We start from the raw sequence: 27,849 nt of genomic DNA on the forward strand, positions 1-27,849 counted from the left end.
TTCCATTATTTGGTGGAACATTCGACAATATTTCTAAATTAATTTTCAGTATGTGTATCCTATAACCCCAAGGTGGTTAAACAACTATAGTGATTTATGAGGACATTCTGGGCTATAATCTCTTATGGCCACCTATTGTGAAACTGCAGAGCAGAGCAGATAATACCTGTAGGGAGGAGGCGGGACATGTTTCGTCTGTTGGTCACCTGTTGCTGTGGTTGGAAGTTCTGGCTGGTATTTACAACTGTCCGGGTCAACACCACAAAGCTTCACGGGGAGCTGCACTACACTGGCTTTCCCTCCATTCAGCTGCCTGCAAATTCCTCACGGAGGCAAAACGTAATGGAGTTCAGAGCTGTGCAAACTTTCTTCTTTCTGTCTCTTTTGTGTCTCAGTGCTGGTGCTGCAGACTCACAAGGTAAGTCAAACAGAACTAGTCCAAAGGGCGTAGCTCTGTTCTATCGAGAATAGAGCTACAGTGAATGGGTTGGATTTATGAATGGTGAATTCTGTTCATTGTTAATGAAAAATGAACCGAACTGTTAAAATGTGACATCTGTCAAAATGCTTGTTTTGTCTCATGATTCACAAACAGACAAAGATCTGGCATTGTTTGGGAGTTTCCTATCAGAAGTGACTGAAATGTTAAAAGTTTGATTAACTAATGGATGATCAATTACCAGATATGAAACTGTTTCAGTCCTAACCAGTTAAACAGATACTATGATGAAATTGCAGTTTGGGAAAATATATCTTGTTTCTAAAACCAAAGGGGAAGTTATTGTATTTTCTTAGACTTGTTCACTTGGCAGTTGCTTCCAACTGGCAAAGGACAAAACAATCAAATATTTCATATCCAATGTAATTACAGTTGTTACGTAGCTATAACATATTTTCCCCTTGGAAATTGAACTGAGAAATTGTGAGCTGACACATTATGACGCTCACACACCCTCAATATCCCAACAGCGCCTGAAGTCCACACAAAGCTTGGGAGCCTGAGAGGTGAATATGTGAGTGTGAAGGGGAAGGAGGCAGGAGTCCATGCCTACCTGGGCGTCCCATTTGCCAAGCCCCCCGTAGGCCCTGCTCTGAGACTGGCTGCACCTCAGCCTGTAGAGGGATGGGAAGGAGTAAGAGACGCCACCAAGCAGCCGCCTATGTAGGTCATCCAATGAGAATCATCATGGTTGCATATGTGGTAATCATGTTCAATAGCTACTTGTTGATTTAAAAATATCATTTTCAGGTGTGTTCAGCATAGAGAGTTCTCTATTGATCTGATGGAGAAATTTGGCGCTATGGCCGTAGATATTCCAGACATCTCTGAAGACTGTCTGTACCTCAACATCTACACTCCTGCAAACAGAGCTCATGATGCCAAGCTCCCAGTGAGTAAAATCTCCTTGTCCTTTGAAATGATGCTGCTCAGTTACCAGGAATCAGCTTTTGGAAGTTGTTTTGATGGTTGGAGGTAGTGATATCGGCAAAATGATGAACCAATGAATGTGGTCTAGTGGATTTAGTTGGATTAAAGGCTGTTTGTGTTAATGTTGTACTAACTGAAATTCTTATGAGGTGAGCTCAATTAGATATAATACATTGTTTAATCCTCATGGAAAAAATAAGGGTCTTTCTTTACTTTACCAGGTCATGGTCTGGATCCATGGGGGAGGGTTTGGTATTGGGTCAGCCTCTCTGTATGATGGCTCTGCCCTGGCTGCCTACCAGGATGTGGTTGTGGTTTTGATCCAGTACCGTTTGGGAGTTCTGGGCTTTCTCAGGTGAAAACGAAAGATTCAGTCACAGTAACTTTTACCAGCTGGTATGAACGCAGGTCTGGTAAATGATAATTGTTTGTTCCATCCAGCACTGGAGATGAGCACGTGTCCGGGAATTTCGGGCTGCTGGACCAGGTGGAAGCTCTGAGGTGGATCCAGCAGCACGTTCATAACTTTGGAGGAGACCCAGATTCAGTTACGATATTTGGGGAGTCTGCTGGTGGAGTGAGTGTATCCCTTCTGGTAAGGATCAGTCTGGAGAGAGGGTTTCTTTAGATAAACAAAATAATTTGTATCGCACAGTTATGTCTCTGTCAACCTGTCATGTCCTCTTTCTTCTGAATTAACAGCTCCTCTCACCATTGTCTGATGGCCTGATCCACCGTGGCATTGCTGAGAGTGGCACTGCTGCAATGGATGTACTCATATTAAATGACCCTCTACCAGTGGCACAGGTCGGTTATCAGTGTGGCTGTTTCATATGTAACATTATGGATTGAGAACATTGTACCTCTAAATTGTTGTGACATCCCTTTTATTTCTGTCCTCAGATAGTAGCAAATATATCTGGTTGTAGCCTGGAAAGCACAGAGAAGATCTCCCATTGCATGAAAAACCTTGATTTAGATACTTTTGTGGAACTTAGTAAGGTGAGATACTGTATACCAAGTTTAATGTGAAAGTATTAGTTGAACTTGAGCTCACAGTGTCCTGTGAAATATTTCTATGAAATCTTTGGATTTTATGAAACTGTAACTGTCTCTTTACATTTTATTCTATAAAGGATGCAACATTGAGAGTTTCTGTAAGTATTGATGGACACTTCCTGCCAAAACCAGTGGATGAGCTTTTCCGTAAAAAAGAACTTCTCACTATACCATTCATGACCGGTGTAAATAACGATGAAGCGGGCTGGTTATTTCCCAGTGTAAGTGTGAAATGCTGAATCGTGAATACAATTTATGTGACTGAAGAGCATACTGATCCCCAGATCAGCTCATGAAATAGTTTTGTTTTGCTCCTGTGTGTCTGAGTTAACTGTCACTTTTTCTTTTCTTAGTTCTTGGCTCCTCCAAACTGGACAGAGGGGATGGATAAGGAGCATGTCGTGAACATGCTCACCCTTTACCAATATGATGTAAGATTAGATACACACTGCCTGACATTAGATTTCCTTATCATGCTCAACTTTCTCTGACAGATGTCTTCCTTGTTTTCTCAAGGCCATCACCACAGATCTGGTTACACAAGAATATATTGGAACCAGCGAAGACCGTGAGAAAATTAGAAATGGGTTTACTGAGATGCTTGGAGATATCATGTTTACTGTCCCAGCCATCAAGACTGCCAATGCCCACAGAGGTAATTCTTCATTCAGTGATTACTCAAATCCATCTCAGAACCTTTAATTTAATAGCATTTGTTTCACACTTTCATAAACATAACACCTGTCACCAGATGCAGGCTCCGCTGTGTACCTGTATGAGTACCAACATGCTCCCTCAATGCTGCAGGCAAAAAGGCCAAGTTTTGTTGGAAGTGACCATGGAGATGAAATCCTTACAGTATTAGGATTCTGTTTTACAACTACCCATGTGAGATTACTTGGTAAGTGTAATGTAAAAATGACTGAATCAACAGAAGACCAGATATGTGAACAGTCCTTGGCTTCCTGGAGTGAAAAGGGTTTTACCAGACTGTCATTATTTTAGATGTCTGCCCTGAAGAGGAGGAGGTGTTTAGCAAAACCGTGATGAGCTACTGGGGCAACTTTGCTCGCACAGGGTAGGAACAGCCGCTCATGAGACGCAAAGTTTTCATTAGATGTGGATATAAGACCATTTATTAATAACCTGTTTGTGTGTGTGTGAGCAGGTCTCCTAATGGGGATGGCCTTGTCCACTGGCCAAAGTATGGCGCAGAAGAAGAGTACCTATCAATTGATTTAAAGGAGCAGGTAGTCCGTCATCACCTGAAGAAGAATCGTTTTGTCTTCCACTCTGAGATCCTCCCAGGGAAGATCCAAGAACAGAAGGAGAAAACAGAGCACAGTGAGCTGTAGAAAAGTCAAAATATATCTTCTTTCTAAAACCAATGGGGAAGTTATTGTATTTTCTAAGACTCGTTCACTTGGCAGTTGCTTCCAATTGGCAAACTACAAAACAATCAAATATTTCATATCCAATGTAATTACAGTTGTTACGTAGCTATAACATATTTTCCCTGGGAAACTGAACTGAGAAATTGTGAGCTGACACATTATGACTCTCACACACCCTCAATATCCCAACAGCGCCTGAAGTCCACACATAGCTTGGGAGCCTGAGAGGTGAATATGTGAGTGTGAAGGGGAAGGAGGCAGGAGTCCATGCCTACCTGGGCGTCCCATTTGCCAAGCCCCCCGTAGGCCCTGCTCTGAGACTGGCTGCACCTCAGCCTGTAGAGGGATGGGAAGGAGTAAGAGACGCCACCAAGCAGCCGCCTATGTAGGTCATCCACTGAGAATCATGGTTGCATAGCAAGATCGTGGTAATCATGTTCAATAGCTACTTGTTGATTTAAAAATATCATTTTCAGGTGTGTTCAGCATAGAGAGTTCTCTATTGATCTCATGGAGAAATTTGGCGCTGAAGTGGTAGATATTCCAGACATCTCTGAAGACTGTCTGTACCTCAACATCTACACTCCTGCAAACAGAGCTCATGATGCCAAGCTCCCAGTGAGTAAAATCTCCTTGTCCTTTGAAATGATGCTGCCCAGTTACCAGGGTTCGGCTTTAGGAAGTTGTTTTGATGGTTGGAGGTAGTGATATCGGCAAAATGATGAGCCAATGAATGTGGTCTAGTGGATTTAGTTGGATTAAAGGCTGTTTGTGTTAATGTAGTGTTGATTGAAATTCTTATGAGGTGAGCTCAATTAGATATATATTGTTTAATCCCCATGGAAAAAATAAGGGTCTTTCTTTACTTTACCAGGTCATGGTCTGGATCCACGGGGGAGGGTTTGGTATTGGGTCAGCCTCTGTGTATGATGGCTCTGCCCTGGCTGCCTACCAGGATGTGGTTGTGGTTTTGATCCAGTACCGTTTGGGAGTTCTGGGCTTTCTCAGGTGAAAACGAAAGATTCAGTCACAGTAACTTTTACCAGCTGGTGTGAATGCAGGTCTGGTAAATGATAATTGTTTGTTCCATCCAGCACTGGAGATGAGCACGTGTCCGGGAATTTCGGGCTGCTGGACCAGGTGGAAGCTCTGAGGTGGATCCAGCAGCACGTTCATAACTTTGGAGGAGACCCAGATTCAGTTACGATATTTGGGGAGTCTGCTGGTGGAGTGAGTGTATCCCTTCTGGTAAGGATCAGTCTGGAGAGAGGGTTTCTTTAGATAAACAAAATAATTTGTATCGCACAGTTATGTCTCTGTCAACCTGTCATGTCTTCTTTCTTCTGAATTAACAGCTCCTCTCACCATTGTCTGATGGCCTGATCCACCGTGGCATTGCTGAGAGTGGCACTGCTGCAATGGATGCACTCATATTAAATGACCCTCTACCAGTGGCACAGGTCGGTTATCGGTGTAGCTGTTTTTATATGTAACATTCTTGATTGAGAACATCATTGTATCTCTAAATCATTGTGACATCCCTTTTATTTCTGTCCTCAGATAGTAGCAAATATATCTGGTTGTAGCCTGGAAAGCACAGAGAAGATCTCCCATTGCATGAAAAACCTTGATTTAGATACTTTTGTGGAACTTAGTAAGGTGAGATACTGTATACCAAGTTTAATGTGAAAGTATTAGTTGAACTTGAGCTCACAGTGTCCTGTGAAATATTTCTGTGAAATCTTATGATCTTATGAAACTGTAACTGTCTCTTTTCTACATTTCATTCTATAAAGGATGTAACATTGAGCTGTTCTGTAAGTATTGATGGACACTTCCTGCCAAAACCAGTGGATGAGCTTTTCCGTAACAAAGAACTTCTCACTCTACCATTCATGACTGGTGTAAATAACGATGAAGTAGGCTGGTTACTTCCCAGTGTGAGTGTGAAATGCTGAATTGTGAATACAATTTCTGTGACTAATACTGATTCCCAGATCAGCTCATGAAATAGTTTTGTTTTGCTCCTGTGTGTCTGAGTGTCGATTTTTCTTTTCTTAGTTCTTGGCTCCTCCAAACTGGACAGAGGGGATGGATAAGGAGCATGTCGTGAACATGCTCACCGCTTTCCAATATGATGTAAGATTAGATACACACTGCCTGACATTGGATTTAGTTATCATGCTCAACTTTCTCTGACAGATGTCTTCCTCATTTTCTCAAGGCCATCACCACAGATCTGCTTACACAAGAATATATTGGAACCAGCGAAGACCGTGAGAAAATTAGAAATGGGTTTACTGAGATGTTTGGAGATTTAATATTTACTATACCAGCCATCAAGACTGCCAATGCCCACAGAGGTAATTCTTCATTCAGTGATTACTCAAATCCATCTCAGAACCTTTAATTTAATAGCATTTGTTTCACACTTTCATAAACACAACACCTGTCACCAGATGCAGGCTCCGCTGTGTACCTGTATGAGTACCAACATGCTCCCTCAATGCTGCAGGCAAAAAGGCCAAGCTTTGTTGGAAGTGACCATGGAGATGAAATCTTTACAGTATTAGGACTCTGTTTTACGACTACCCATGTGAGATTACTTGGTAAGTGTAATGTAAAAATGACTGGATCATCAGAAGACCAGATATGTGAACAGTCCTTGGCTTCCTGGAGTGAAAAGGGTTTTTACCAGACTGTCATTATTTTAGATGTCTGCCTTGAAGAGGAGGAGGTGTTTAGCAAAACCGTGATGAGCTACTGGGGCAACTTTGCTCGCACAGGGTAGGAACAGCCGCTCATGAGACGCAAAGTTTTCATTAGATGTGGATATAAGACCATTTATTAATAACCTGTTTGTGTGTGTGTGAGCAGGTCTCCTAATGGGGATGGCCTTGTCCACTGGCCAAAGTATGGCGCAGAAGAAGAGTACCTATCAATTGATTTAAAGGAGCAAGTAGTCCGTCATCACCTGAAGAAGAATCGTTTTGTCTTCCTCTCTGAGATCCTCCCAGGGAAGATCCAAGAACAGAAGGAGAAAACGGAGAAAACGGAGCACAGTGAGCTGTAGAAAAGTCAGCCCAGTCACATAAAAAACATTGATTTCCCCTTGAACCACCTTGAACTAAACAAAATGTACTTACTTACAAAGTACCATACATTATGTCCGTGAAGGTTCTCAGTCATCCAGGTTAGAGCACTGGAAAAGAGAGTAGCGACACCACCATTGACTCCCGTGGTAAGGGTTTTGCGCCCAGAGTGGCAGGATGTGGGTATTGCAAAAGCGCCCAGAAAACTCATTCACTCCAATGTATGTGTGTTGCCCACTTGCTTGTAAATTGATGAAAACGGCCATGTTTTTGTTTTTAGGTGTCTTGGTCATATCAAATTACACTTTTAATTTGTTTATTACAAAATGTAGATTGAAACATTAATGTAGACAACTGTTTGTTGTTGTTTGTTTTTTTTACTCGCCTATTTGTTAATGTTTATCTGTAAATGATCCTCAGTGATGCTATTAACGTGGGTGATCTATAAATGTCCTTAAATTATTGAAAATACCACACTTGCTCATTCACCAACAATGCAGAGATGTCAGTTCTTGGGCGCTTTTGCAATACTCGTATTCAGCCATCAGGAGGCGCTTCCATTGAACCAATGCGTGTCGTTACTCTCTTTTCCAGTGCTCTAATCCAGGTCATCATAGTCGTAAAGTGCTGAAGTCCATTTGTCTTCAACTTCAGTACCATACATTATGCAAAATGTTGAAAGGACATCATAGTCTATAAGATGACTAAAAAATTCCTCAGGTGAACTTTTGTCAAAGTGAGCGAGGCAGCAGTCAAAAGATAACTGTTCTAACATGTTCTTCCACTTGTCTAATTTTAATGCACTGGATTCTTCTACAAAATAAAAGTCTTTTGAAAGGGTTTGGTTGTTTTGTTTGTCTTCCTGACACTCACATGCACTGACCATTGATGTGAAAGAGTTATGGTGTTCTGATAGCAGTGGTTTGTCTAGCACTAAATATCATGTAACTTTTTTCAGAGTTTTTGAGCTTTTATGCATCAGTAGACAACCATTCAAAGACATTGAGCCAGGAGTTCAGTTGACACTGGATGTGTGAAGGAAAAAAATATGTATTTATCCCCACTGCTTCAAATTTTGTGTCTGCTTTTCTGCATGATGCTCATGTACTATTTGATGTTTTTTTTTTTAATTATCTCATGATTTTTTGTGTGTTCCGTAATATCCATATCATAACAATACCTATATAAAAAATTGTGTGTATCCTAATAGTAAGTGATGCTGCCACATACAGTATGTCACTTAAACACCCTCTAGATATATGAAGTTATATGTTTATAACATATAGACAAATAATCTATGTATACATTGAAAATATCAGCATAATGAAAACTATAAGGTATAACATATTGTGACTAAATGATTCATGGTATAAATTGTATGCAATTTATAATTAAAGTATGAAAAACATGTTTAAAAAATGTTATGTAGGCTACTTATATATGTTTACAGTATAAGACATAATATCGTCAGGCTATGGGATGAATATGTTAATATACATTTATAACATATATATACACTCAACACAAACTTGAGGAACATTGATCTTGTGTAAAATCAAAAAACACTGCAAATTCTAATGATGTAACTGATATTAGTAACTGCCCATCACCATTACTAATATCTTAGTCAACCCATTTCCCCTAATGTTGTGATTTATTTAATGAATGAATATTTTTGCTATTTCCATTATTTGGTGAAACATTAGACAATATGCTTAAATTATTTTCAGTATGTGTATCCTATAACCACGAGGTGGTTAAACAAATACTGATTTATGAAGACATTCTGGGCTATAATTTCTTATGGCTATTGTGAAACTGCAGAGCAGATCATTACCTTTAGGGAGGGGGCGGGACATGTTTCGTCTGTTGGTCACCTGTTGCTGTGGTTGGAAGTTCTGGCAGGTGTCCGGGTAAACACCACAAAGCTTCACGGGGAGCTGCACTACACTGGCTTTTCCTCCTTTCAGCTGTCTGCAGATTCCTCACGGAGGCAAAACGTAATGGAGTTCAGAGCTGTGCAAACTTTCTTCTTTCTGTCTCTTTTGTGTCTCAGTGCTGGTGCTGCAGACTCACAAGGTAAGTCAAACAGAACTAGTCCAAAGGGCACCGCGGTAAAGTGAGCCACTGTTTGCGAGATAGTGGTAAAGTGAGCCGCTGTTTGATTTTCGTTGGGCGCGCGCTACAGTAAATACGGTAGGCACGGTTCTCGAGCAAAGTGAAGGTCCTGAAATATACATAAAGCCTACGTGCTTTTACTGGAGAAATGTGGAGGAAAATCACTTCCAAGATGAATCAACTTTTTAGTTATATTTCACTGCCGTAAAGGGGAGAAAAATCACCTTTCATCGACATTTTACTGTAGAAATGTGGAGAAAAATTAATTTAAAACGACCCCTATAATAAAAGCCATTCACAGTATGCTGACCTTTGACCTTAACCTCACATTAATTCCTTCATATGTGTGTGTCTCATTTTTTTTTTTTTTGCATATTGTTCCTGACGTCTCACTCTACCTCTGGTACAATTTTGGTAAAAATTTTACTGTAGAAATGTGGAGAAAAATCATTTTTTAAACGACCCCTGCAATAAAAGCCATTCACAGTATGCTGACCTTTGACCTTACGTCACATCAATTCCTTCATAGGTGTGTTCCTCATTTCTTTTGCATACTGTTCCTGGGGTCTTATTCTACTTCTGGTATCATTTTGGTGGCATTTTACTGTAGAAATTTGGAGAAAAATAACCTTAAAGTCACCCCTATAATAAAACCCAGTTACAGTATGCCAACCTTTGACCTTACGTCAGATCAATTCCTTCATAGGTGTGTTCCTCATGTTTTTTTCATAGTGTTCCTGACATCTCACTCTAACTCTGGTACAAATTTGGTAACATTTTACTGTAGAAATGTGGAGAAAAATAACCTTAAAGTCACCACTATAATAAAACCCAGTTACAGTGTGCTGACCTTTGACCTTACCTCACATCAATTCCTTCATAGGTGTGTTCCTCATTTCTTTTGCATATTGTTCCTGTTGTCTTACTCTACTGGTATCATTTTGGTGGCATTTTACTATAGCAGTATTTAATGATGGTCAGCATACTGTAAAAGGAGTTAATCATAAGGGTGGTTTTAATCTGAATTTTCTCTACATTGCTACAGTAAAATGCCACCAAAATGATACCAGAAGTAGAGTGAGGTGTCAGGAACAATATGCAAAAGAAATGAGGAACACACCTATGAAGGAATTGATCTGACGTAAGGTCAAAGGTCAGCATACAGTAAATGGGGTTGAGTCATTATGGGTGGGATTTTTTAAATGATTTTTCTTCAAATTTCTACAGTAAAATGCCACCAAAATGATACCAGAAGTAGAGTGAGATGTCAGGAACAATATGCAAAAGAAATGAGGAACACACCTATGAAGGAATTGATCTGACGTAAGGTCAAAGGTCAGCACACTGTAACTGGGTTTTATTATAGGGGTGACTTTAAGGTTATTTTTCTCCAAATTTCTACAGTAAAATGCCACCAAAATGATACCAGAAGTAGAATAAGACCCCAGGAATAGTATGCAAAAGAAATGAGGAACACACCTATGAAGGAATTGATGTGACGTAAGGTCAAAGGTCAGCATACTGTGAATGGCTTTTATTGCAGGGGTCGTTTAAAAAATGATTTTTCTCCACATTTCTACAGTAAAATTTTTACCAAAATTGTACCAGAGGTAGAGTGAGACGTCAGGAACAATATGCAAAAAAAAAAAAAAAAATGAGACACACACATGAAGGAATTAATGTGAGGTTAAGGTCAAAGGTCAGCATACTGTGAATGGCTTTTATTATAGGGGTCGTTTTAAATTAATTTTTCTCCACATTTCTACAGTAAAATGTCGATGAAAGGTGATTTTTCTCTCCTTTACGGCAGTGAAATATAACTAAAAAGTTGTTTCATCTTGGAAGTGATTTTCCTCCACATTTCTCCAGTAAAAGCACGTAGGCTTTATGTATCTTTCAGGACCTTCACTTTGCTCGAGAACCGTGCCTACCGTATTTACTGTAGCGCGCGCCCAACGAAAATCAAACACGGGCTCACTTTACCACTATCTCGCAAACAGCGGCTCACTTTACCGCGGTCAAAGGGCGTAGCTCTGTTAGCTCCACCGAGAATAGAGCTACGGTGAATGGGTTGGATTTATAAGTGTGAATTCTGTTCATTGTTAAAGGAGCATGATCCAAATCCAAATTCTTAATTCGGCCACTAGATGGAGCCAGGCGGAGTTTATCAGATATAAACAAGTGGGCAGCTGTCAGAGAGAGAGAGCAGCCTCGTTTAGTCCCCCCCCTCCTTCTCCCTCCTCCCTCCTCCTCCCTCACCAGGCTGAATGAACGTGCAATCGCGGGAAAAAGAAAACTCGCTACTGGAAGCGGCAGCTATACGTCGCGCACAACCACAACAACGACAACAACAGCAACTGCAACTTCCTCCTCCTTAATAACGCTGAGAGGACAGCTGAAGAAAGACACAGGGACGTGGAGACAAGTGTTCTACCGAGCGATTCAGTGACTGTAAGCAGCCTAACACTGCTACATTACTATTTACTGTTGCATTTTTCCGGTTCGGAGGTCGGATTTGCGAGTTCCGAGTGCAATTGAACGCAGCAAGCGCCGGGCCGGCTTGGATCATAACAAAGACAAATGCTGCATTTGCCCCACGGACACTACACTGTTGGCGATTTTTTTTGTAAATTTAGTTATGGCTCCCCCCGACCCATCTTTTGCATATTTCAGCTTATTTTATGCTATTACTGCTGTATTTGCGATAATGCTCCTTTAAATATTGAAAAATGAACCAAACTGTTAAAATGTGACATCTGTCAAAATGCTTGTTTTGTCTCATGATTCATGAACAGACAAAGATCTGGCAATGTTTGGGCGTTTCATATCAGAAGTGACTGAAATGTTAAAAGTTTGATTAACTAATGGATGCCCAATTAACGGATTTGAAACAGTTTGTTTCAGTCCTAACCAGTTAAACAGATACTATGATGAAATTGCAGTTTGGGAAAATATATCTTGTTTCTAAAACCAAAGGGGAAGTTATTGTATTTTCTAAGACTTGTTCACTTGGCAGTTGCTTCCAATTGGCAAACTACAAAACAATCAAATATTTCATATCCAATGTAATTACAGTTGTTACGTAACTATAACATATTTTTCCCTGGGAAATTGAACTGAGAAATTGTGAGCTGACACATTATGACGCTCACACACCCTCAATATCCCAACAGCGCCTGAAGTCCACACAAAGCTTGGGAGCCTGAGAGGTGAATATGTGAGTGTGAAGGGGAAGGAGGCAGGAGTCCATGCCTACCTGGGCGTCCCATTTGCCAAGCCCCCCGTAGGCCCTGCTCTGAGACTGGCTGCACCTCAGCCTGTAGAGGGATGGGAAGGAGTAAGAGACGCCACCAAGCAGCCGCCTATGTAGGTCATCCACTGAGAATCATCATGGTTGCATAGCAAGATTGTGGTAATCACGCCCAATATTGATTAAAAAATATCGTTTTCAGGTGTGTTCAGCATAGAGAGCTCTCTATTGATCTGATGGAGAAATTTGGCGCTGAAGTGGTAGATATTCCAGACATCTCTGAAGACTGTCTGTACCTCAACATCTACACTCCTGCAAACAGAGCTCATGATGCCAAGCTCCCAGTGAGTAAAATCTCCTTGTCCTTTGAAATGATGCTGCTCAGTTACCAGGAATCAGCTTTTGGAAGTTGTTTTGATGGTTGGAGGTAGTGATATCGGCAAAATGATGAGCCAATGGGGCGGTACGTGGCGCAGTGGTTAAAGCGGCCGCCCCATGTAGAGGCTACAGTCCTCGCCGCAGGCGGCCCCGGTTCGTATCCCGCGTCGGGCAGACCTTTCCTGCATGTCATTCCCCCTCTCTCTGCCTCCCCCTTTCCTGTCTATCTCTACTATGTCCTATCAAATAAAGGCAAAAAAGCCAAAAAAAAAAAAAAAATGATGAGCCAATGAATGTGGTCTAGTGGATTTAGTTGGATTAAAGGCTGTTTGTGTTAATGTTGTACTAATTGAAATTCTTATGAGGTGAGCTCAATTAGATATAATACATTGTTTAATCCTCATGGAAAAAATAAGGGTCTTTCTTTACTTTACCAGGTCATGGTCTGGATCCATGGGGGAGGGTTTGGTATGGGGTCAGCCTCTCTGTATGATGGCTCTGCCCTGGCTGCCTACCAGGATGTGGTTGTGGTTTTGATCCAGTACCGTTTGGGAGTTCTGGGCTTTCTCAGGTGAAAACGAAAGATTCAGTCACAGTAACTTTTACCAGCTGGTATGAACGCAGGTCTGGTAAACGATAATTGTTTGTTCCATCCAGCACTGGAGATGAGCACGTGTCCGGGAATTTCGGGCTGCTGGACCAGGTGGAAGCTCTGAGGTGGATCCAGCAGCACGTTCATAACTTTGGAGGAGACCCAGATTCAGTTACGATATTTGGGGAGTCTGCTGGTGGAGTGAGTGTATCCCTTCTGGTAAGGATCAGTCTGGAGAGAGGGTTTCTTTAGATAAACAAAATAATTTGTATCGCACAGTTATGTCTCTGTCAACCTGTCATGTCCTCTTTCTTCTGAATTAACAGCTCCTCTCACCATTGTCTGATGGCCTGATCCACCGTGGCATTGCTGAGAGTGGCACTGCTGCAATGGATGCACTCATATTAAATGACCCTCTACCAATGGCACAGGTCGGTTATCAGTGTGGCTGTTTCATATGTAACATTCTTGATTGAGAACATCATTGTATCTCTAAATCATTGTGACATCCCTTTTATTTCTGTCCTCAGATAGCAGCAAATATATCTGGTTGTAGCCTGGAAAGCACAGAGAAGATCTCCCATTGCATGAAAAACCTTGATTTAGATACTTTTGTGGAACTTAGTAAGGTGAGATACTGTATACCAAGTTTACGCACACTAATTGGAAAGTATTAGTTGAACTTGAGCTCACAGTGTCCTGTGAAATATTTCTGTGAAATCTTTGGATCTTATGAAACTGTAACTGTCTCTTTTCTACATTTCATTCTATAAAGGATGTAACACTGAGAGTTTCTGTAAGTATTGATGGACACTTCCTGCCAAAACCAGTGGATGAGCTTTTCCGTAACAAAGAACTTCTCACTCTACCATTCATGACCGGTGTAAATAACGATGAAGCAGGCTGGTTACTTCCCAGTGTAAGTGTGAAATGCTGAATTGTGAATACAATTTCTGTGACTAATACTGATTCCCAGATCAGCTCATGAAATAGTTTTGTTTTGCTCCTGTGTGTCTGAGTGTCGATTTTTCTTTTCTTAGTTCTTGGCTCCTCCAAACTGGACAGAGGGGATGGATAAGGAGCAGGTCGTGAACATGTTCTCCCTTTTCCAATATGATGTAAGATACACACTGCCTGACATTGGATTTAGTTATCATGCTCAACTTTCTCTGACAGATGTCTTCCTCATTTTCTCAAGGCCATCACCACAGATCTGCTTACACAAGAATATATTGGAACCAGCGAAGACCGTGAGAAAATTAGAAATGGGTTTACTGAGATGCTTGGAGATTTCATGTTTACTATCCCAGCCATCAAGACTGCCAATGCCCACAGAGGTAACTCTTCATTCAGTGATTACTCAAATCCATCTCACAACCTTTAATTTAATAGCATTTGTTTCACACTTTCATAAACATAACACCTGTTACCAGATGCAGGCTCCGCTGTGTACCTGTATGAGTACCAACATGCTCCCTCAATGCTGCAGGCAAAAAGGCCAAGCTTTGTTGGAAGTGACCATGGAGATGAAATCTTTACAGTATTAGGACTCTGTTTTACGACTACCCATGTGAGATTACTTGGTAAGTGTAATTTAAAAATGACTGAATCAACAGAAGACCAGATATGTGAGCAGTCCTTGGCTTCCTGGAGTGAAAAGGTTTTTACCAGACTGTCATTATTTTAGATGTCTGCCTTGAAGAGGAGGAGGTGTTTAGCAAAACCGTGATGAGCTACTGGGGCAACTTTGCTCGCACAGGGTAGGAACAGCCGCTCATGAGACGCAAAGTTTTCATTAGATGTGGATATAAGACCATTTATTAATAACCTGTTTGTGTGTGTGTGAGCAGGTCTCCTAATGGGGATGGCCTTGTCCACTGGCCAAAGTATGGCGCAGAAGAAGAGTACCTATCAATTGATTTAAAGGAGCAGGTAGTCCGTCATCACCTGAAGAAGAATCGTTTTGTCTTCCACTCTGAGATCCTCCCAGGGAAGATCCAAGAACAGAAGGAGAAAACAGAGCACAGTGAGCTGTAGAAAAGTCAGCCCAATCACATAAAAAACATTGATTTCCCCTTGAACCACCATGAACTAAACAAAATGTACTTATTTACAAAGTACCATACATTATGTCCGTGAAGGTTCTCAGTCATCCAGGTCATCATAGTCGTAAAGTGCTGAAGCCCATTTGTCTTCAACTTCAGTACCATACATTATGCAAAATGTTGAAAGGACATCATAGTCTATAATATGACAAAAAAATTCCTCAGGTGAACTTTTGTCAAAGTGAGCGAGGCAGCAGTCGAAAGATAACTGTTCTAACATGTTCTTCCACTTGTCTAATTTTAATGCACTGGATTCTTCTACAAAATAAAAGTCTTTTGAAAGGGTTTGGTTGTATTTTTTATCTTCCTGACACTCACGTGCACTGACCATTGATGTGAAAGAGTTAACATGAGTTGTCTGAGATTATGGTGTTCTGATAGTGGTTTGTCTAGCACTAAATATCATGTAACTTTTTTCAGAGTTTTGAGCTTTTATGCATCAGTAGACAACCATTCAAAGACATTTAGCCAGGGGGTCAGTTGATACTGGATTTGTGAAGGAAAAGAATATTGTACAAATATGTAAAGGGACATCCCCTTGGCCAAGTAGCCAGGGCGCATGATCAATTGGAGGCATAGTGACCGGACCTGTCAACTGTCACACATACACTCAACACTTTATGAGGAACACTGATCTTGTGTAAAATCAAAAAACACTGCAAATTCTAATGATGTAACTGATATTAGTAACTGCCCATCACCATTACTAATATCTTAGTCAACCCATTTCACCTAATGTTGTGATCTATTTAATGAATGAATATTTTTGCTATTTCCATTATTTGGTGGAACATTCGACAATATTTCTAAATTAATTTTCAGTATGTGTATCCTATAACCCCAAGGTGGTTAAACAACTATAGTGATTTATGAGGACATTCTGGGCTATAATCTCTTATGGCCACCTATTGTGAAACTGCAGAGCAGAGCAGATAATACCTGTAGGGAGGAGGCGGGACATGTTTCGTCTGTTGGTCACCTGTTGCTGTGGTTGGAAGTTCTGGCTGGTATTTACAACTGTCCGGGTCAACACCACAAAGCTTCACGGGGAGCTGCACTACACTGGCTTTTCCTCCATTCAGCTGCCTGCAGATTCCTCACGGAGGCAAAACGTAATGGAGTTCAGAGCTGTGCAAACTTTCTTCTTTCTGTCTCTTTTGTGTCTCAGTGCTGGTGCTGCAGACTCACAAGGTAAGTCAAACAGAACTAGTCCAAAGGGCGTAGCTCTGTTCTATCGAGAATAGAGCTACAGTGAATGCGTTGGATTTATGAATGGTGAATTCTGTTCATTGTTAATGAAAAATGAACCGAACTGTTAAAATGTGACATCTGTCAAAATGATTGTTTTGTCTCATGATTCACAAACAGACAAAGATCTGACATTGTTTGGGAGTTTCCTATCAGAAGTGACTGAAATGTTAAAAGTTTGATTAACTAATGGATGATCAATTACCAGATATGAAACTGTTTCAGTCCTAACCAGTTAAACAGATACTATGATGAAATTGCAGTTTGGGAAAATATATCTTGTTTCTAAAACCAAAGGGGAAGTTATTGTATTTTCTTAGACTTGTTCACTTGGCAGTTGCTTCCAACTGGCAAAGGACAAAACAATCAAATATTTCATATCCAATGTAATTACAGTTGTTACGTAGCTATAACATATTTTCCCCTTGGAAATTGAACTGAGAAATTGTGAGCTGACACATTATGACGCTCACACACCCTCAATATCCCAACAGCGCCTGAAGTCCACACAAAGCTTGGGAGCCTGAGAGGTGAATATGTGAGTGTGAAGGGGAAGGAGGCAGGAGTCCATGCCTACCTGGGCGTCCCATTTGCCAAGCCCCCCGTAGGCCCTGCTCTGAGACTGGCTGCACCTCAGCCTGTAGAGGGATGGGAAGGAGTAAGAGACGCCACCAAGCAGCCGCCTATGTAGGTCATCCACTGAGAATCATCATGGTTGCATATGTGGTAATCATGTTCAATAGCTACTTGTTGATTTAAAAATATCGTTTTCAGGTGTGTTCAGCATAGAAAGCTCTCTATTGATCTGATGGAGAAATTTGGCGCTATGGCCGTAGATATTCCAGACATCTCTGAAGACTGTCTGTACCTCAACATCTACACTCCTGCAAACAGAGCTCATGATGCCAAGCTCCCAGTGAGTAAAATCTCCTTGTCCTTTGAAATGATGCTGCTCAGTTACCAGGAATCAGCTTTTAGAAGTTGTTTTGATGGTTGGAGGTAGTGATATCGGCAAAATGATGAACCAATGAATGTGGTCTAGTGGATTTAGTTGGATTAAAGGCTGTTTGTGTTAATGTTGTACTAACTGAAATTCTTATGAGGTGAGCTCAATTAGAAATAATACATTGTTTAATCCTCATGGAAAAAATAAGGGTCTTTCTTTACTTTACCAGGTCATGGTCTGGATCCATGGGGGAGGGTTTGGTATTGGGTCAGCCTCTCTGTATGATGGCTCTGCCCTGGCTGCCTACCAGGATGTGGTTGTGGTTTTGATCCAGTACCGTTTGGGAGTTCTGGGCTTTCTCAGGTGAAAACGAAAGATTCAGTCACAGTAACTTTTACCAGCTGGTATGAACGCAGGTCTGGTAAATGATAATTGTTTGTTCCATCCAGCACTGGAGATGAGCACGTGTCCGGGAATTTCGGGCTGCTGGACCAGGTGGAAGCTCTGAGGTGGATCCAGCAGCACGTTCATAACTTTGGAGGAGACCCAGATTCAGTTACGATATTTGGGGAGTCTGCTGGTGGAGTGAGTGTATCCCTTCTGGTAAGGATCAGTCTGGAGAGAGGGTTTCTTTAGATAAACAAATTCATTTGTATCACACATTTATGTCTGTCAACCTGTCATGTCCTCTTTCTTCTGAATTAACAGCTCCTCTCACCATTGTCTGATGGCCTGATCCACCGTGGCATTGCTGAGAGTGGCACTGCTGCAATGGATGTACTCATATTAAATGACCCTCTACCAGTGGCACAGGTCGGTTATCAGTGTGGCTGTTTCATATGTAACATTATGGATTGAGAACATTGTACCTCTAAATTGTTGTGACATCCCTTTTATTTCTGTCCTCAGATAGTAGCAAATATATCTGGTTGTAGCCTGGAAAGCACAGAGAAGATCTCCCATTGCATGAAAAACCTTGATTTAGATACTTTTGTGGAACTTAGTAAGGTGAGATACTGTATACCAAGTTTAATGTGAAAGTATTAGTTGAACTTGAGCTCACAGTGTCCTGTGAAATATTTCTATGAAATCTTTGGATTTTATGAAACTGTAACTGTCTCTTTACATTTTATTCTATAAAGGATGCAACATTGAGAGTTTCTGTAAGTATTGATGGACACTTCCTGCCAAAACCAGTGGATGAGCTTTTCCGTAACAAAGAACTTCTCACTATACCATTCATGACCGGTGTAAATAACGATGAAGCGGGCTGGTTATTTCCCAGTGTAAGTGTGAAATGCTGAATCGTGAATACAATTTCTGTGACTAATACTGATTCCCAGATCAGCTCATGAAATAGTTTTGTTTTGCTCCTGTGTGTCTGAGTTAACTGTCACTTTTTCTTTTCTTAGTTCTTGGCTCCTCCAAACTGGACAGAGGGGATGGATAAGGAGCATGTCGTGAACATGCTCACCCTTTACCAATATGATGTAAGATTAGATACACACTGCCTGACATTAGATTTCCTTATCATGCTCAACTTTCTCTGACAGATGTCTTCCTTGTTTTCTCAAGGCCATCACCACAGATCTGGTTACACAAGAATATATTGGAACCAGTGAAGACCGTGAGAAAATTAGAGATGGGTTTACTGAGATGCTTGGAGATATCACGTTTACTATCCCAGCCATCAAGACTGCCAATGCCCACAGAGGTAATTCTTCATTCAGTGATTACTCAAATCCATCTCAGAACCTTTAATTTAATAGCATTTGTTTCACACTTTCATAAACATAACACCTGTCACCAGATGCAGGCTCCGCTGTGTACCTGTATGAGTACCAACATGCTCCCTCAATGCTGCAGGCAAAAAGGCCAAGCTTTGTTGGAAGTGACCATGGAGATGAAATCCTTACAGTATTAGGACTCTGTTTTACAACTACCCATGTGAGAGTACTTGGTAAGTGTAATGTAAAAATGACTGGATCAACAGAAGACCAGATATGTGAACAGTCCTTGGCTTCCTGGAGTGAAAAGGGTTTTACCAGACTGTCATTATTTTAGATGTCTGCCCTGAAGAGGAGGAGGTGTTTAGCAAAACCGTGATGAGCTACTGGGGCAACTTTGCTCGCACAGGGTAGGAACAGCCGCTCATGAGACGCAAAGTTTTCATTAGATGTGGATATAAGACCATTTATTAATAACCTGTTTGTGTGTGTGTGAGCAGGTCTCCTAATGGGGATGGCCTTGTCCACTGGCCAAAGTATGGCGCAGAAGAAGAGTACCTATCAATTGATTTAAAGGAGCAGGTAGTCCGTCATCACCTGAAGAAGAATCGTTTTGTCTTCCACTCTGAGATCCTCCCAGGGAAGATCCAAGAACAGAAGGAGAAAACGGAGCACAGTGAGCTGTAGAAAAGTCAAAATATATCTTCTTTCTAAAACCAATGGGGAAGTTATTGTATTTTCTAAGACTCGTTCACTTGGCAGTTGCTTCCAATTGGCAAACTACAAAACAATCAAATATTTCATATCCGATGTAATTACAGTTGTTACGTAGCTATAACATATTTTCCCTGGGAAACTGAACTGAGAAATTGTGAGCTGACACATTATGACTCTCACACACCCTCAATATCCCAACAGCGCCTGAAGTCCACACAAAGCTTGGGAGCCTGAGAGGTGAATATGTGAGTGTGAAGGGGAAGGAGGCAGGAGTCCATGCCTACCTGGGCGTCCCATTTGCCAAGCCCCCCGTAGGCCCTGCTCTGAGACTGGCTGCACCTCAGCCTGTAGAGGGATGGGAAGGAGTAAGAGACGCCACCAAGCAGCCGCCTATGTAGGTCATCCACTGAGAATCATGGTTGCATAGCAAGATCGTGGTAATCATGTTCAATAGCTACTTGTTGATTTAAAAATATCATTTTCAGGTGTGTTCAGCATAGAGAGTTCTCTATTGATCTCATGGAGAAATTTGGCACTGAGGTGGTAGATATTCCAGACATCTCTGAAGACTGTCTGTACCTCAACATCTACACTCCTGCAAACAGAGCTCATGATGCCAAGCTCCCAGTGAGTAAAATCTCCTTGTCCTTTGAAATGATGCTGCCCAGTTACCAGGGTTCGGCTTTAGGAAGTTGTTTTGATGGTTGGAGGTAGTGATATCGGCAAAATGATGAGCCAATGAATGTGGTCTAGTGGATTTAGTTGGATTAAAGGCTGTTTGTGTTAATGTAGTGTTGATTGAAATTCTTATGAGGTGAGCTCAATTAGATATATATTGTTTAATCCCCATGGAAAAAATAAGGGTCTTTCTTTACTTTACCAGGTCATGGTCTGGATCCACGGGGGAGGGTTTGGTATTGGGTCAGCCTCTGTGTATGATGGCTCTGCCCTGGCTGCCTACCAGGATGTGGTTGTGGTTTTGATCCAGTACCGTTTGGGAGTTCTGGGCTTTCTCAGGTGAAAACGAAAGATTCAGTCACAGTAACTTTTACCAGCTGGTGTGAATGCAGGTCTGGTAAACGATAATTGCTTGTTCCACCCAGCACTGGAGATGAGCACGTGTCCGGGAATTTCGGGCTGCTGGACCAGGTGGAAGCTCTGAGGTGGATCCAGCAGCACGTTCATAACTTTGGAGGAGACCCAGATTCAGTTACGATATTTGGGGAGTCTGCTGGTGGAGTGAGTGTATCCCTTCTGGTAAGGATCAGTCTGGAGAGAGGGTTTCTTTAGATAAACAAAATAATTTGTATCGCACAGTTATGTCTCTGTCAACCTGTCATGTCCTCTTTCTTCTGAATTAACAGCTCCTCTCACCATTGTCTGATGGCCTGATCCACCGTGGCATTGCTGAGAGTGGCACTGCTGCAATGGATGCACTCATATTAAATGACCCTCTACCAGTGGCACAGGTCGGTTATCGGTGTAGCTGTTTTTATATGTAACATTCTTGATTGAGAACATCATTGTATCTCTAAATCATTGTGACATCCCTTTTATTTCTGTCCTCAGATAGTAGCAAATATATCTGGTTGTAGCCTGGAAAGCACAGAGAAGATCTCCCATTGCATGAAAAACCTTGATTTAGATACTTTTGTGGAACTTAGTAAGGTGAGATACTGTATACCAAGTTTACGCACACTAATTGGAAAGTATTAGTTGAACTTGAGCTCACAGTGTCCTGTGAAATATTTCTGTGAAATCTTTGGATCTTATGAAACTGTAACTGTCTCTTTTCTACATTTCATTCTATAAAGGATGTAACACTGAGAGTTTCTGTAAGTATTGATGGACACTTCCTGCCAAAACCAGTGGATGAGCTTTTCCGTAACAAAGAACTTCTCACTCTACCATTCATGACGGGTGTAAATAACGATGAAGCAGGCTGGTTACTTCCCAGTGTAAGTGTGAAATGCTGAATTGTGAATACAATTTCTGTGACTAATACTGATTCCCAGATCAGCTCATGAAATAGTTTTGTTTTGCTCCTGTGTGTCTGAGTGTCGATTTTTCTTTTCTTAGTTCTTGGCTCCTCCAAACTGGACAGAGGGGATGGATAAGGAGCAGGTCGTGAACATGTTCTCCCTTTTCCAATATGATGTAAGATACACACTGCCTGACATTGGATTAAGTTATCATGCTCAACTTTCTCTGACAGATGTCTTCCTCATTTTCTCAAGGCCATCACCACAGATCTGCTTACACAAGAATATATTGGAACCAGCGAAGACCGTGAGAAAATTAGAGATGGGTTTACTGAGATGCTTGGAGATTTCATGTTTACTATCCCAGCCATCAAGACTGCCAATGCCCACAGAGGTAATTCTTCATTCAGTGATTACTCAAATCCATCTCACAACCTTTAATTTAATAGCATTTGTTTCACACTTTCATAAACATAACACCTGTCACCAGATGCAGGCTCTGCTGTGTACCTGTATGAGTACCAACATGCTCCCTCAATGCTGCAGGCAAAAAGGCCAAGCTTTGTTGGAAGTGACCATGGAGATGAAATCTTTACAGTATTAGGACTCTGTTTTACGACTACCCATGTGAGATTACTTGGTAAGTGTAATTTAAAAATGACTGAATCAACAGAAGACCAGATATGTGAACAGTCCTTGGCTTCCTGGAGTGAAAAGGTTTTTACCAGACTGTCATTATTTTAGATGTCTGCCTTGAAGAGGAGGAGGTGTTTAGCAAAACCGTGATGAGCTACTGGGGCAACTTTGCTCGCACAGGGTAGGAACAGCCGCTCATGAGACGCAAAGTTTTCATTAGATGTGGATATAAGACCATTTATTAATAACCTGTTTGTGTGTGTGTGAGCAGGTCTCCTAATGGGGATGGCCTTGTCCACTGGCCAAAGTATGGCGCAGAAGAAGAGTACCTATCAATTGATTTAAAGGAGCAGGTAGTCCGTCATCACCTGAAGAAGAATCGTTTTGTCTTCCACTCTGAGATCCTCCCAGGGAAGATCCAAGAACAGAAGGAGAAAACAGAGCACAGTGAGCTGTAGAAAAGTCAGCCCAATCACATAAAAAACATTGATTTCCCCTTGAACCACCATGAACTAAACAAAATGTACTTATTTACAAAGTACCATACATTATGTCCGTGAAGGTTCTCAGTCATCCAGGTCATCATAGTCGTAAAGTGCTGAAGCCCATTTGTCTTCAACTTCAGTACCATACATTATGCAAAATGTTGAAAGGACATCATAGTCTATAATATGACAAAAAAATTCCTCAGGTGAACTTTTGTCAAAGTGAGCGAGGCAGCAGTCGAAAGATAACTGTTCTAACATGTTCTTCCACTTGTCTAATTTTAATGCACTGGATTCTTCTACAAAATAAAAGTCTTTTGAAAGGGTTTGGTTGTATTTTTTATCTTCCTGACACTCACGTGCACTGACCATTGATGTGAAAGAGTTAACATGAGTTGTCTGAGATTATGGTGTTCTGATAGCAGTGGTTTGTCTAGCACTAAATATCATGTAACTTTTTTCAGAGTTTTGAGCTTTTATGCATCAGTAGACAACCATTCAAAGACATTTAGCCAGGGGGTCAGTTGATACTGGATTTGTGAAGGAAAAGAATATTGTACAAATATGTAAAGGGACATCCCCTTGGCCAAGTAGCCAGGGCGCATGATCAATTGGAGGCATAGTGACCGGACCTGTCAACTGTCACACATACACTCAACACTTTATGAGGAACACTGATCTTGTGTAAAATCAAAAAACACTGCAAATTCTAATGATGTAACTGATATTAGTAACTGCCCATCACCATTACTAATATCTTAGTCAACCCATTTCCCCTAATGTTGTGATTTATTTAATGAATGAATATTTTTGCTATTTCCATTATTTGGTGGAACATTCGACAATATTTCTAAATTAATTTTCAGTATGTGTATCCTATAACCCCAAGGTGGTTAAACAACTATAGTGATTTATGAGGACATTCTGGGCTATAATCTCTTATGGCCACCTATTGTGAAACTGCAGAGCAGAGCAGATAATACCTGTAGGGAGGAGGCGGGACATGTTTCGTCTGTTGGTCACCTGTTGCTGTGGTTGGAAGTTCTGGCAGGTATTTACAACTGTCCGGGTCAACACCACAAAGCTTCACGGGGAGCTGCACTACACTGGCTTTTCCTCCATTCAGCTGCCTGCAGATTCCTCACGGAGGCAAAACGTAATGGAGTTCAGAGCTGTGCAAACTTTCTTCTTTCTGTCTCTTTTGTGTCTCAGTGCTGGTGCTGCAGACTCACAAGGTAAGTCAGACAGAACTAGTCCAAAGGGCGTAGCTCTGTTCTATCGAGAATATAGCTACAGTGAATGGGTTGGATTTATGAATGGTGAATTCTGTTCATTGTTAATGAAAAATGAACCGAACTGTTAAAATGTGACATCTGTCAAAATGCTTGTTTTGTCTCATGATTCACAAACAGACAAAGATCTGGCATTGTTGGGGAGTTTCCTATCAGAAGTGACTGAAATGTTAAAAGTTTGATTAACTAATGGATGATCAATTACCAGATATGAAACTGTTTCAGTCCTAACCAGTTAAACAGATACTATGATGAAATTGCAGTTTGGGAAAATATATCTTGTTTCTAAAACCAAAGGGGAAGTTATTGTATTTTCTTAGACTTGTTCACTTGGCAGTTGCTTCCAACTGGCAAAGGACAAAACAATCAAATATTTCATATCCGATGTAATTACAGTTGTTACGTAGCTATAACATATTTTCCCCTTGGAAATTGAACTGAGAAATTGTGAGCTGACACATTATGACGCTCACACACCCTCAATATCCCAACAGCGCCTGAAGTCCACACAAAGCTTGGGAGCCTGAGAGGTGAATATGTGAGTGTGAAGGGGAAGGAGGCAGGAGTCCATGCCTACCTGGGCGTCCCATTTGCCAAGCCCCCCGTAGGCCCTGCTCTGAGACTGGCTGCACCTCAGCCTGTAGAGGGATGGGAAGGAGTAAGAGACGCCACCAAGCAGCCGCCTATGTAGGTCATCCAATGAGAATCATCATGGTTGCATATGTGGTAATCATGTTCAATAGCTACTTGTTGATTTAAAAATATCATTTTCAGGTGTGTTCAGCATAGAGAGTTCTCTATTGATCTGATGGAGAAATTTGGCGCTATGGCCGTAGATATTCCAGACATCTCTGAAGACTGTCTGTACCTCAACATCTACACTCCTGCAAACAGAGCTCATGATGCCAAGCTCCCAGTGAGTAAAAACTCCTTGTCCTTTGAAATGATGCTGCTCAGTTACCAGGAATCAGCTTTTAGAAGTTGTTTTGATGGTTGGAGGTAGTGATATCGGCAAAATGATGAACCAATGAATGTGGTCTAGTGGATTTAGTTGGATTAAAGGCTGTTTGTGTTAATGTTGTACTAACTGAAATTCTTATGAGGTGAGCTCAATTAGAAATAATACATTGTTTAATCCTCATGGAAAAAATAAGGGTCTTTCTTTACTTTACCAGGTCATGGTCTGGATCCATGGGGGAGGGTTTGGTATTGGGTCAGCCTCTCTGTATGATGGCTCTGCCCTGGCTGCCTACCAGGATGTGGTTGTGGTTTTGATCCAGTACCGTTTGGGAGTTCTGGGCTTTCTCAGGTGAAAACGAAAGATTCAGTCACAGTAACTTTTACCAGCTGGTATGAATGCAGGTCTGGTAAACGATAATTGTTTGTTCCATCCAGCACTGGAGATGAGCACGTGTCCGGGAATTTCGGGCTGCTGGACCAGGTGGAAGCTCTGAGGTGGATCCAGCAGCACGTTCATAACTTTGGAGGAGACCCAGATTCAGTTACGATATTTGGGGAGTCTGCTGGTGGAGTGAGTGTATCCCTTCTGGTAAGGATCAGTCTGGAGAGAGGGTTTCTTTAGATAAACAAATTCATTTGTATCACACATTTATGTCTGTCAACCTGTCATGTCCTCTTTCTTCTGAATTAACAGCTCCTCTCACCATTGTCTGATGGCCTGATCCACCGTGGCATTGCTGAGAGTGGCACTGCTGCAATGGATGTACTCATATTAAATGACCCTCTACCAGTGGCACAGGTCGGTTATCAGTGTGGCTGTTTCATATGTAACATTATGGATTGAGAACATTGTACCTCTAAATTGTTGTGACATCCCTTTTATTTCTGTCCTCAGATAGTAGCAAATATATCTGGTTGTAGCCTGGAAAGCACAGAGAAGTTCTCCCATTGCATGAAAAACCTTGATTTAGATACTTTTGTGGAACTTAGTAAGGTGAGATACTGTATACCAAGTTTAATGTGAAAGTATTAGTTGAACTTGAGCTCACAGTGTCCTGTGAAATATTTCTATGAAATCTTTGGATTTTATGAAACTGTAACTGTCTCTTTACACTTTATTCTATAAAGGATGCAACATTGAGAATTTCTGTAAGTATTGATGGACACTTCCTGCCAAAACCAGTGGATGAGCTTTTCCGTAAAAAAGAACTTCTCACTATACCATTCATGACCGGTGTAAATAACGATGAAGCGGGCTGGTTATTTCCCAGTGTAAGTGTGAAATGCTGAATCGTGAATACAATTTATGTGACTGAAGAGCATACTGATCCCCAGATCAGCTCATGAAATAGTTTTGTTTTGCTCCTGTGTGTCTGAGTTAACTGTCACTTTTTCTTTTCTTAGTTCTTGGCTCCTCCAAACTGGACAGAGGGGATGGATAAGGAGCAGGTCGTGAACATGTTCTCCCTTTTCCAATATGATGTAAGATACACACTGCCTGACATTGGATTTAGTAATCATGCTCAACTTTCTCTGACAGATGTCTTCCTTGTTTTCTCAAGGCCATCACCACAGATCTGGTTACACAAGAATATATTGGAACCAGCGAAGACCGTGAGAAAATTAGAAATGGGTTTACTGAGATGCTTGGAGATTTCATGTTTACTATCCCAGCCATCAAGACTGCCAATGCCCACAGAGGTAATTCTTCATTCAGTGATTACTCAAATCCATCTCAGAACCTTTAATTTAATAGCATTTGTTTCACACTTTCATAAACATAACACCTGTCACCAGATGCAGGCTCCGCTGTGTACCTGTATGAGTACCAACATGCTCCCTCAATGCTGCAGGCAAAAAGGCCAAGTTTTGTTGGAAGTGACCATGGAGATGAAATCCTTACAGTATTAGGACTCTGTTTTACAACTACCCATGTGAGAGTACTTGGTAAGTGTAATGTAAAAATGACTGGATCAACAGAAGACCAGATATGTGAACAGTCCTTGGCTTCCTGGAGTGAAAAGGGTTTTTACCAGACTGTCATTATTTTAGATGTCTGCCCTGAAGAGGAGGAGGTGTTTAGCAAAACCGTGATGAGCTACTGGGGCAACTTTGCTCGCACAGGGTAGGAACAGCCGCTCATGAGACGCAAAGTTTTCATTAGATGTGGATATAAGACCATTTATTAATAACCTGTTTGTGTGTGTGTGAGCAGGTCTCCTAATGGGGATGGCCTTGTCCACTGGCCAAAGTATGGCGCAGAAGAAGAGTACCTATCAATTGATTTAAAGGAGCAGGTAGTCCGTCATCACCTGAAGAAGAATCGTTTTGTCTTCCACTCTGAGATCCTCCCAGGGAAGATCCAAGAACAGAAGGAGAAAACAGAGCACAGTGAGCTGTAGAAAAGTCAAAATATATCTTCTTTCTAAAACCAATGGG

General features: G+C 41.3%; 4 protein-coding genes across 5 annotated transcripts; all 4 read left to right on the forward strand.

Annotated features, from left to right (window-relative positions):
* Window positions 1–325: 325 nt before the first annotated feature.
* On the forward strand, window positions 326–3,845 carry LOC310987762 (fatty acyl-CoA hydrolase precursor, medium chain-like). Its single transcript, XM_083974178.1, has 13 exons — window positions 326–418; window positions 970–1,162; window positions 1,250–1,391; window positions 1,651–1,784; window positions 1,871–2,024; window positions 2,132–2,236; window positions 2,333–2,431; window positions 2,566–2,709; window positions 2,842–2,919; window positions 3,005–3,143; window positions 3,240–3,389; window positions 3,494–3,566; window positions 3,657–3,845. Exons 1-13 carry the CDS (start codon window positions 343–345, stop codon window positions 3,841–3,843), a joined length of 1,674 nt encoding a protein of 557 aa, XP_083830304.1. The 5' UTR covers window positions 326–342; the 3' UTR covers window positions 3,844–3,845.
* A 5,075-nt stretch (window positions 3,846–8,920) lies between these two features.
* On the forward strand, window positions 8,921–15,702 carry LOC310987176 (fatty acyl-CoA hydrolase precursor, medium chain-like). Its single transcript, XM_083973368.1, has 13 exons — window positions 8,921–9,053; window positions 12,266–12,458; window positions 12,545–12,686; window positions 13,158–13,291; window positions 13,378–13,531; window positions 13,639–13,743; window positions 13,843–13,941; window positions 14,088–14,231; window positions 14,353–14,430; window positions 14,511–14,649; window positions 14,746–14,895; window positions 15,000–15,072; window positions 15,163–15,702. The coding sequence occupies exons 1-13, from the start codon at window positions 8,978–8,980 to the stop codon at window positions 15,347–15,349; spliced, it is 1,674 nt and encodes a 557-aa protein (XP_083829494.1). The 5' UTR covers window positions 8,921–8,977; the 3' UTR covers window positions 15,350–15,702.
* A 783-nt stretch (window positions 15,703–16,485) lies between these two features.
* LOC310987177 (fatty acyl-CoA hydrolase precursor, medium chain-like) lies at window positions 16,486–23,484 on the forward strand. Of its 2 annotated transcripts, XM_083973369.1 has the most exons (13): window positions 16,486–16,608; window positions 17,160–17,352; window positions 17,440–17,581; window positions 17,841–17,974; window positions 18,061–18,214; window positions 18,320–18,424; window positions 18,521–18,619; window positions 18,754–18,897; window positions 19,024–19,101; window positions 22,293–22,431; window positions 22,528–22,677; window positions 22,782–22,854; window positions 22,945–23,484. In XM_083973369.1, the coding sequence occupies exons 1-13, from the start codon at window positions 16,533–16,535 to the stop codon at window positions 23,129–23,131; spliced, it is 1,674 nt and encodes a 557-aa protein (XP_083829495.1). In that variant the 5' UTR covers window positions 16,486–16,532; the 3' UTR covers window positions 23,132–23,484. The 2 variants fall into 2 exon arrangements, with proteins under 2 accessions (XP_083829495.1, XP_083829496.1); XM_083973370.1 differs by lacking the exons at window positions 16,486–16,608; window positions 17,160–17,352; window positions 17,440–17,581; ... (4 more) ...; window positions 18,754–18,897; window positions 19,024–19,101 and adding exons at window positions 20,307–20,449; window positions 20,541–20,682; window positions 20,939–21,072; ... (3 more) ...; window positions 21,870–22,013; window positions 22,135–22,212.
* A 786-nt stretch (window positions 23,485–24,270) lies between these two features.
* On the forward strand, window positions 24,271–27,814 carry LOC310987985 (fatty acyl-CoA hydrolase precursor, medium chain-like). The gene is made up of 13 exons (XM_083974462.1): window positions 24,271–24,393; window positions 24,945–25,137; window positions 25,225–25,366; window positions 25,626–25,759; window positions 25,846–25,999; window positions 26,105–26,209; window positions 26,306–26,404; window positions 26,539–26,682; window positions 26,815–26,892; window positions 26,973–27,111; window positions 27,208–27,357; window positions 27,463–27,535; window positions 27,626–27,814. Exons 1-13 carry the CDS (start codon window positions 24,318–24,320, stop codon window positions 27,810–27,812), a joined length of 1,674 nt encoding a protein of 557 aa, XP_083830588.1. The 5' UTR covers window positions 24,271–24,317; the 3' UTR covers window positions 27,813–27,814.
* Window positions 27,815–27,849: the final 35 nt, after the last annotated feature.

Source organism: Trachurus trachurus (assembly GCF_905171665.1).
Source record: "Trachurus trachurus genome assembly, chromosome: 6".
Classification (NCBI taxonomy): domain Eukaryota; kingdom Metazoa; phylum Chordata; class Actinopteri; order Carangiformes; family Carangidae; genus Trachurus; species Trachurus trachurus.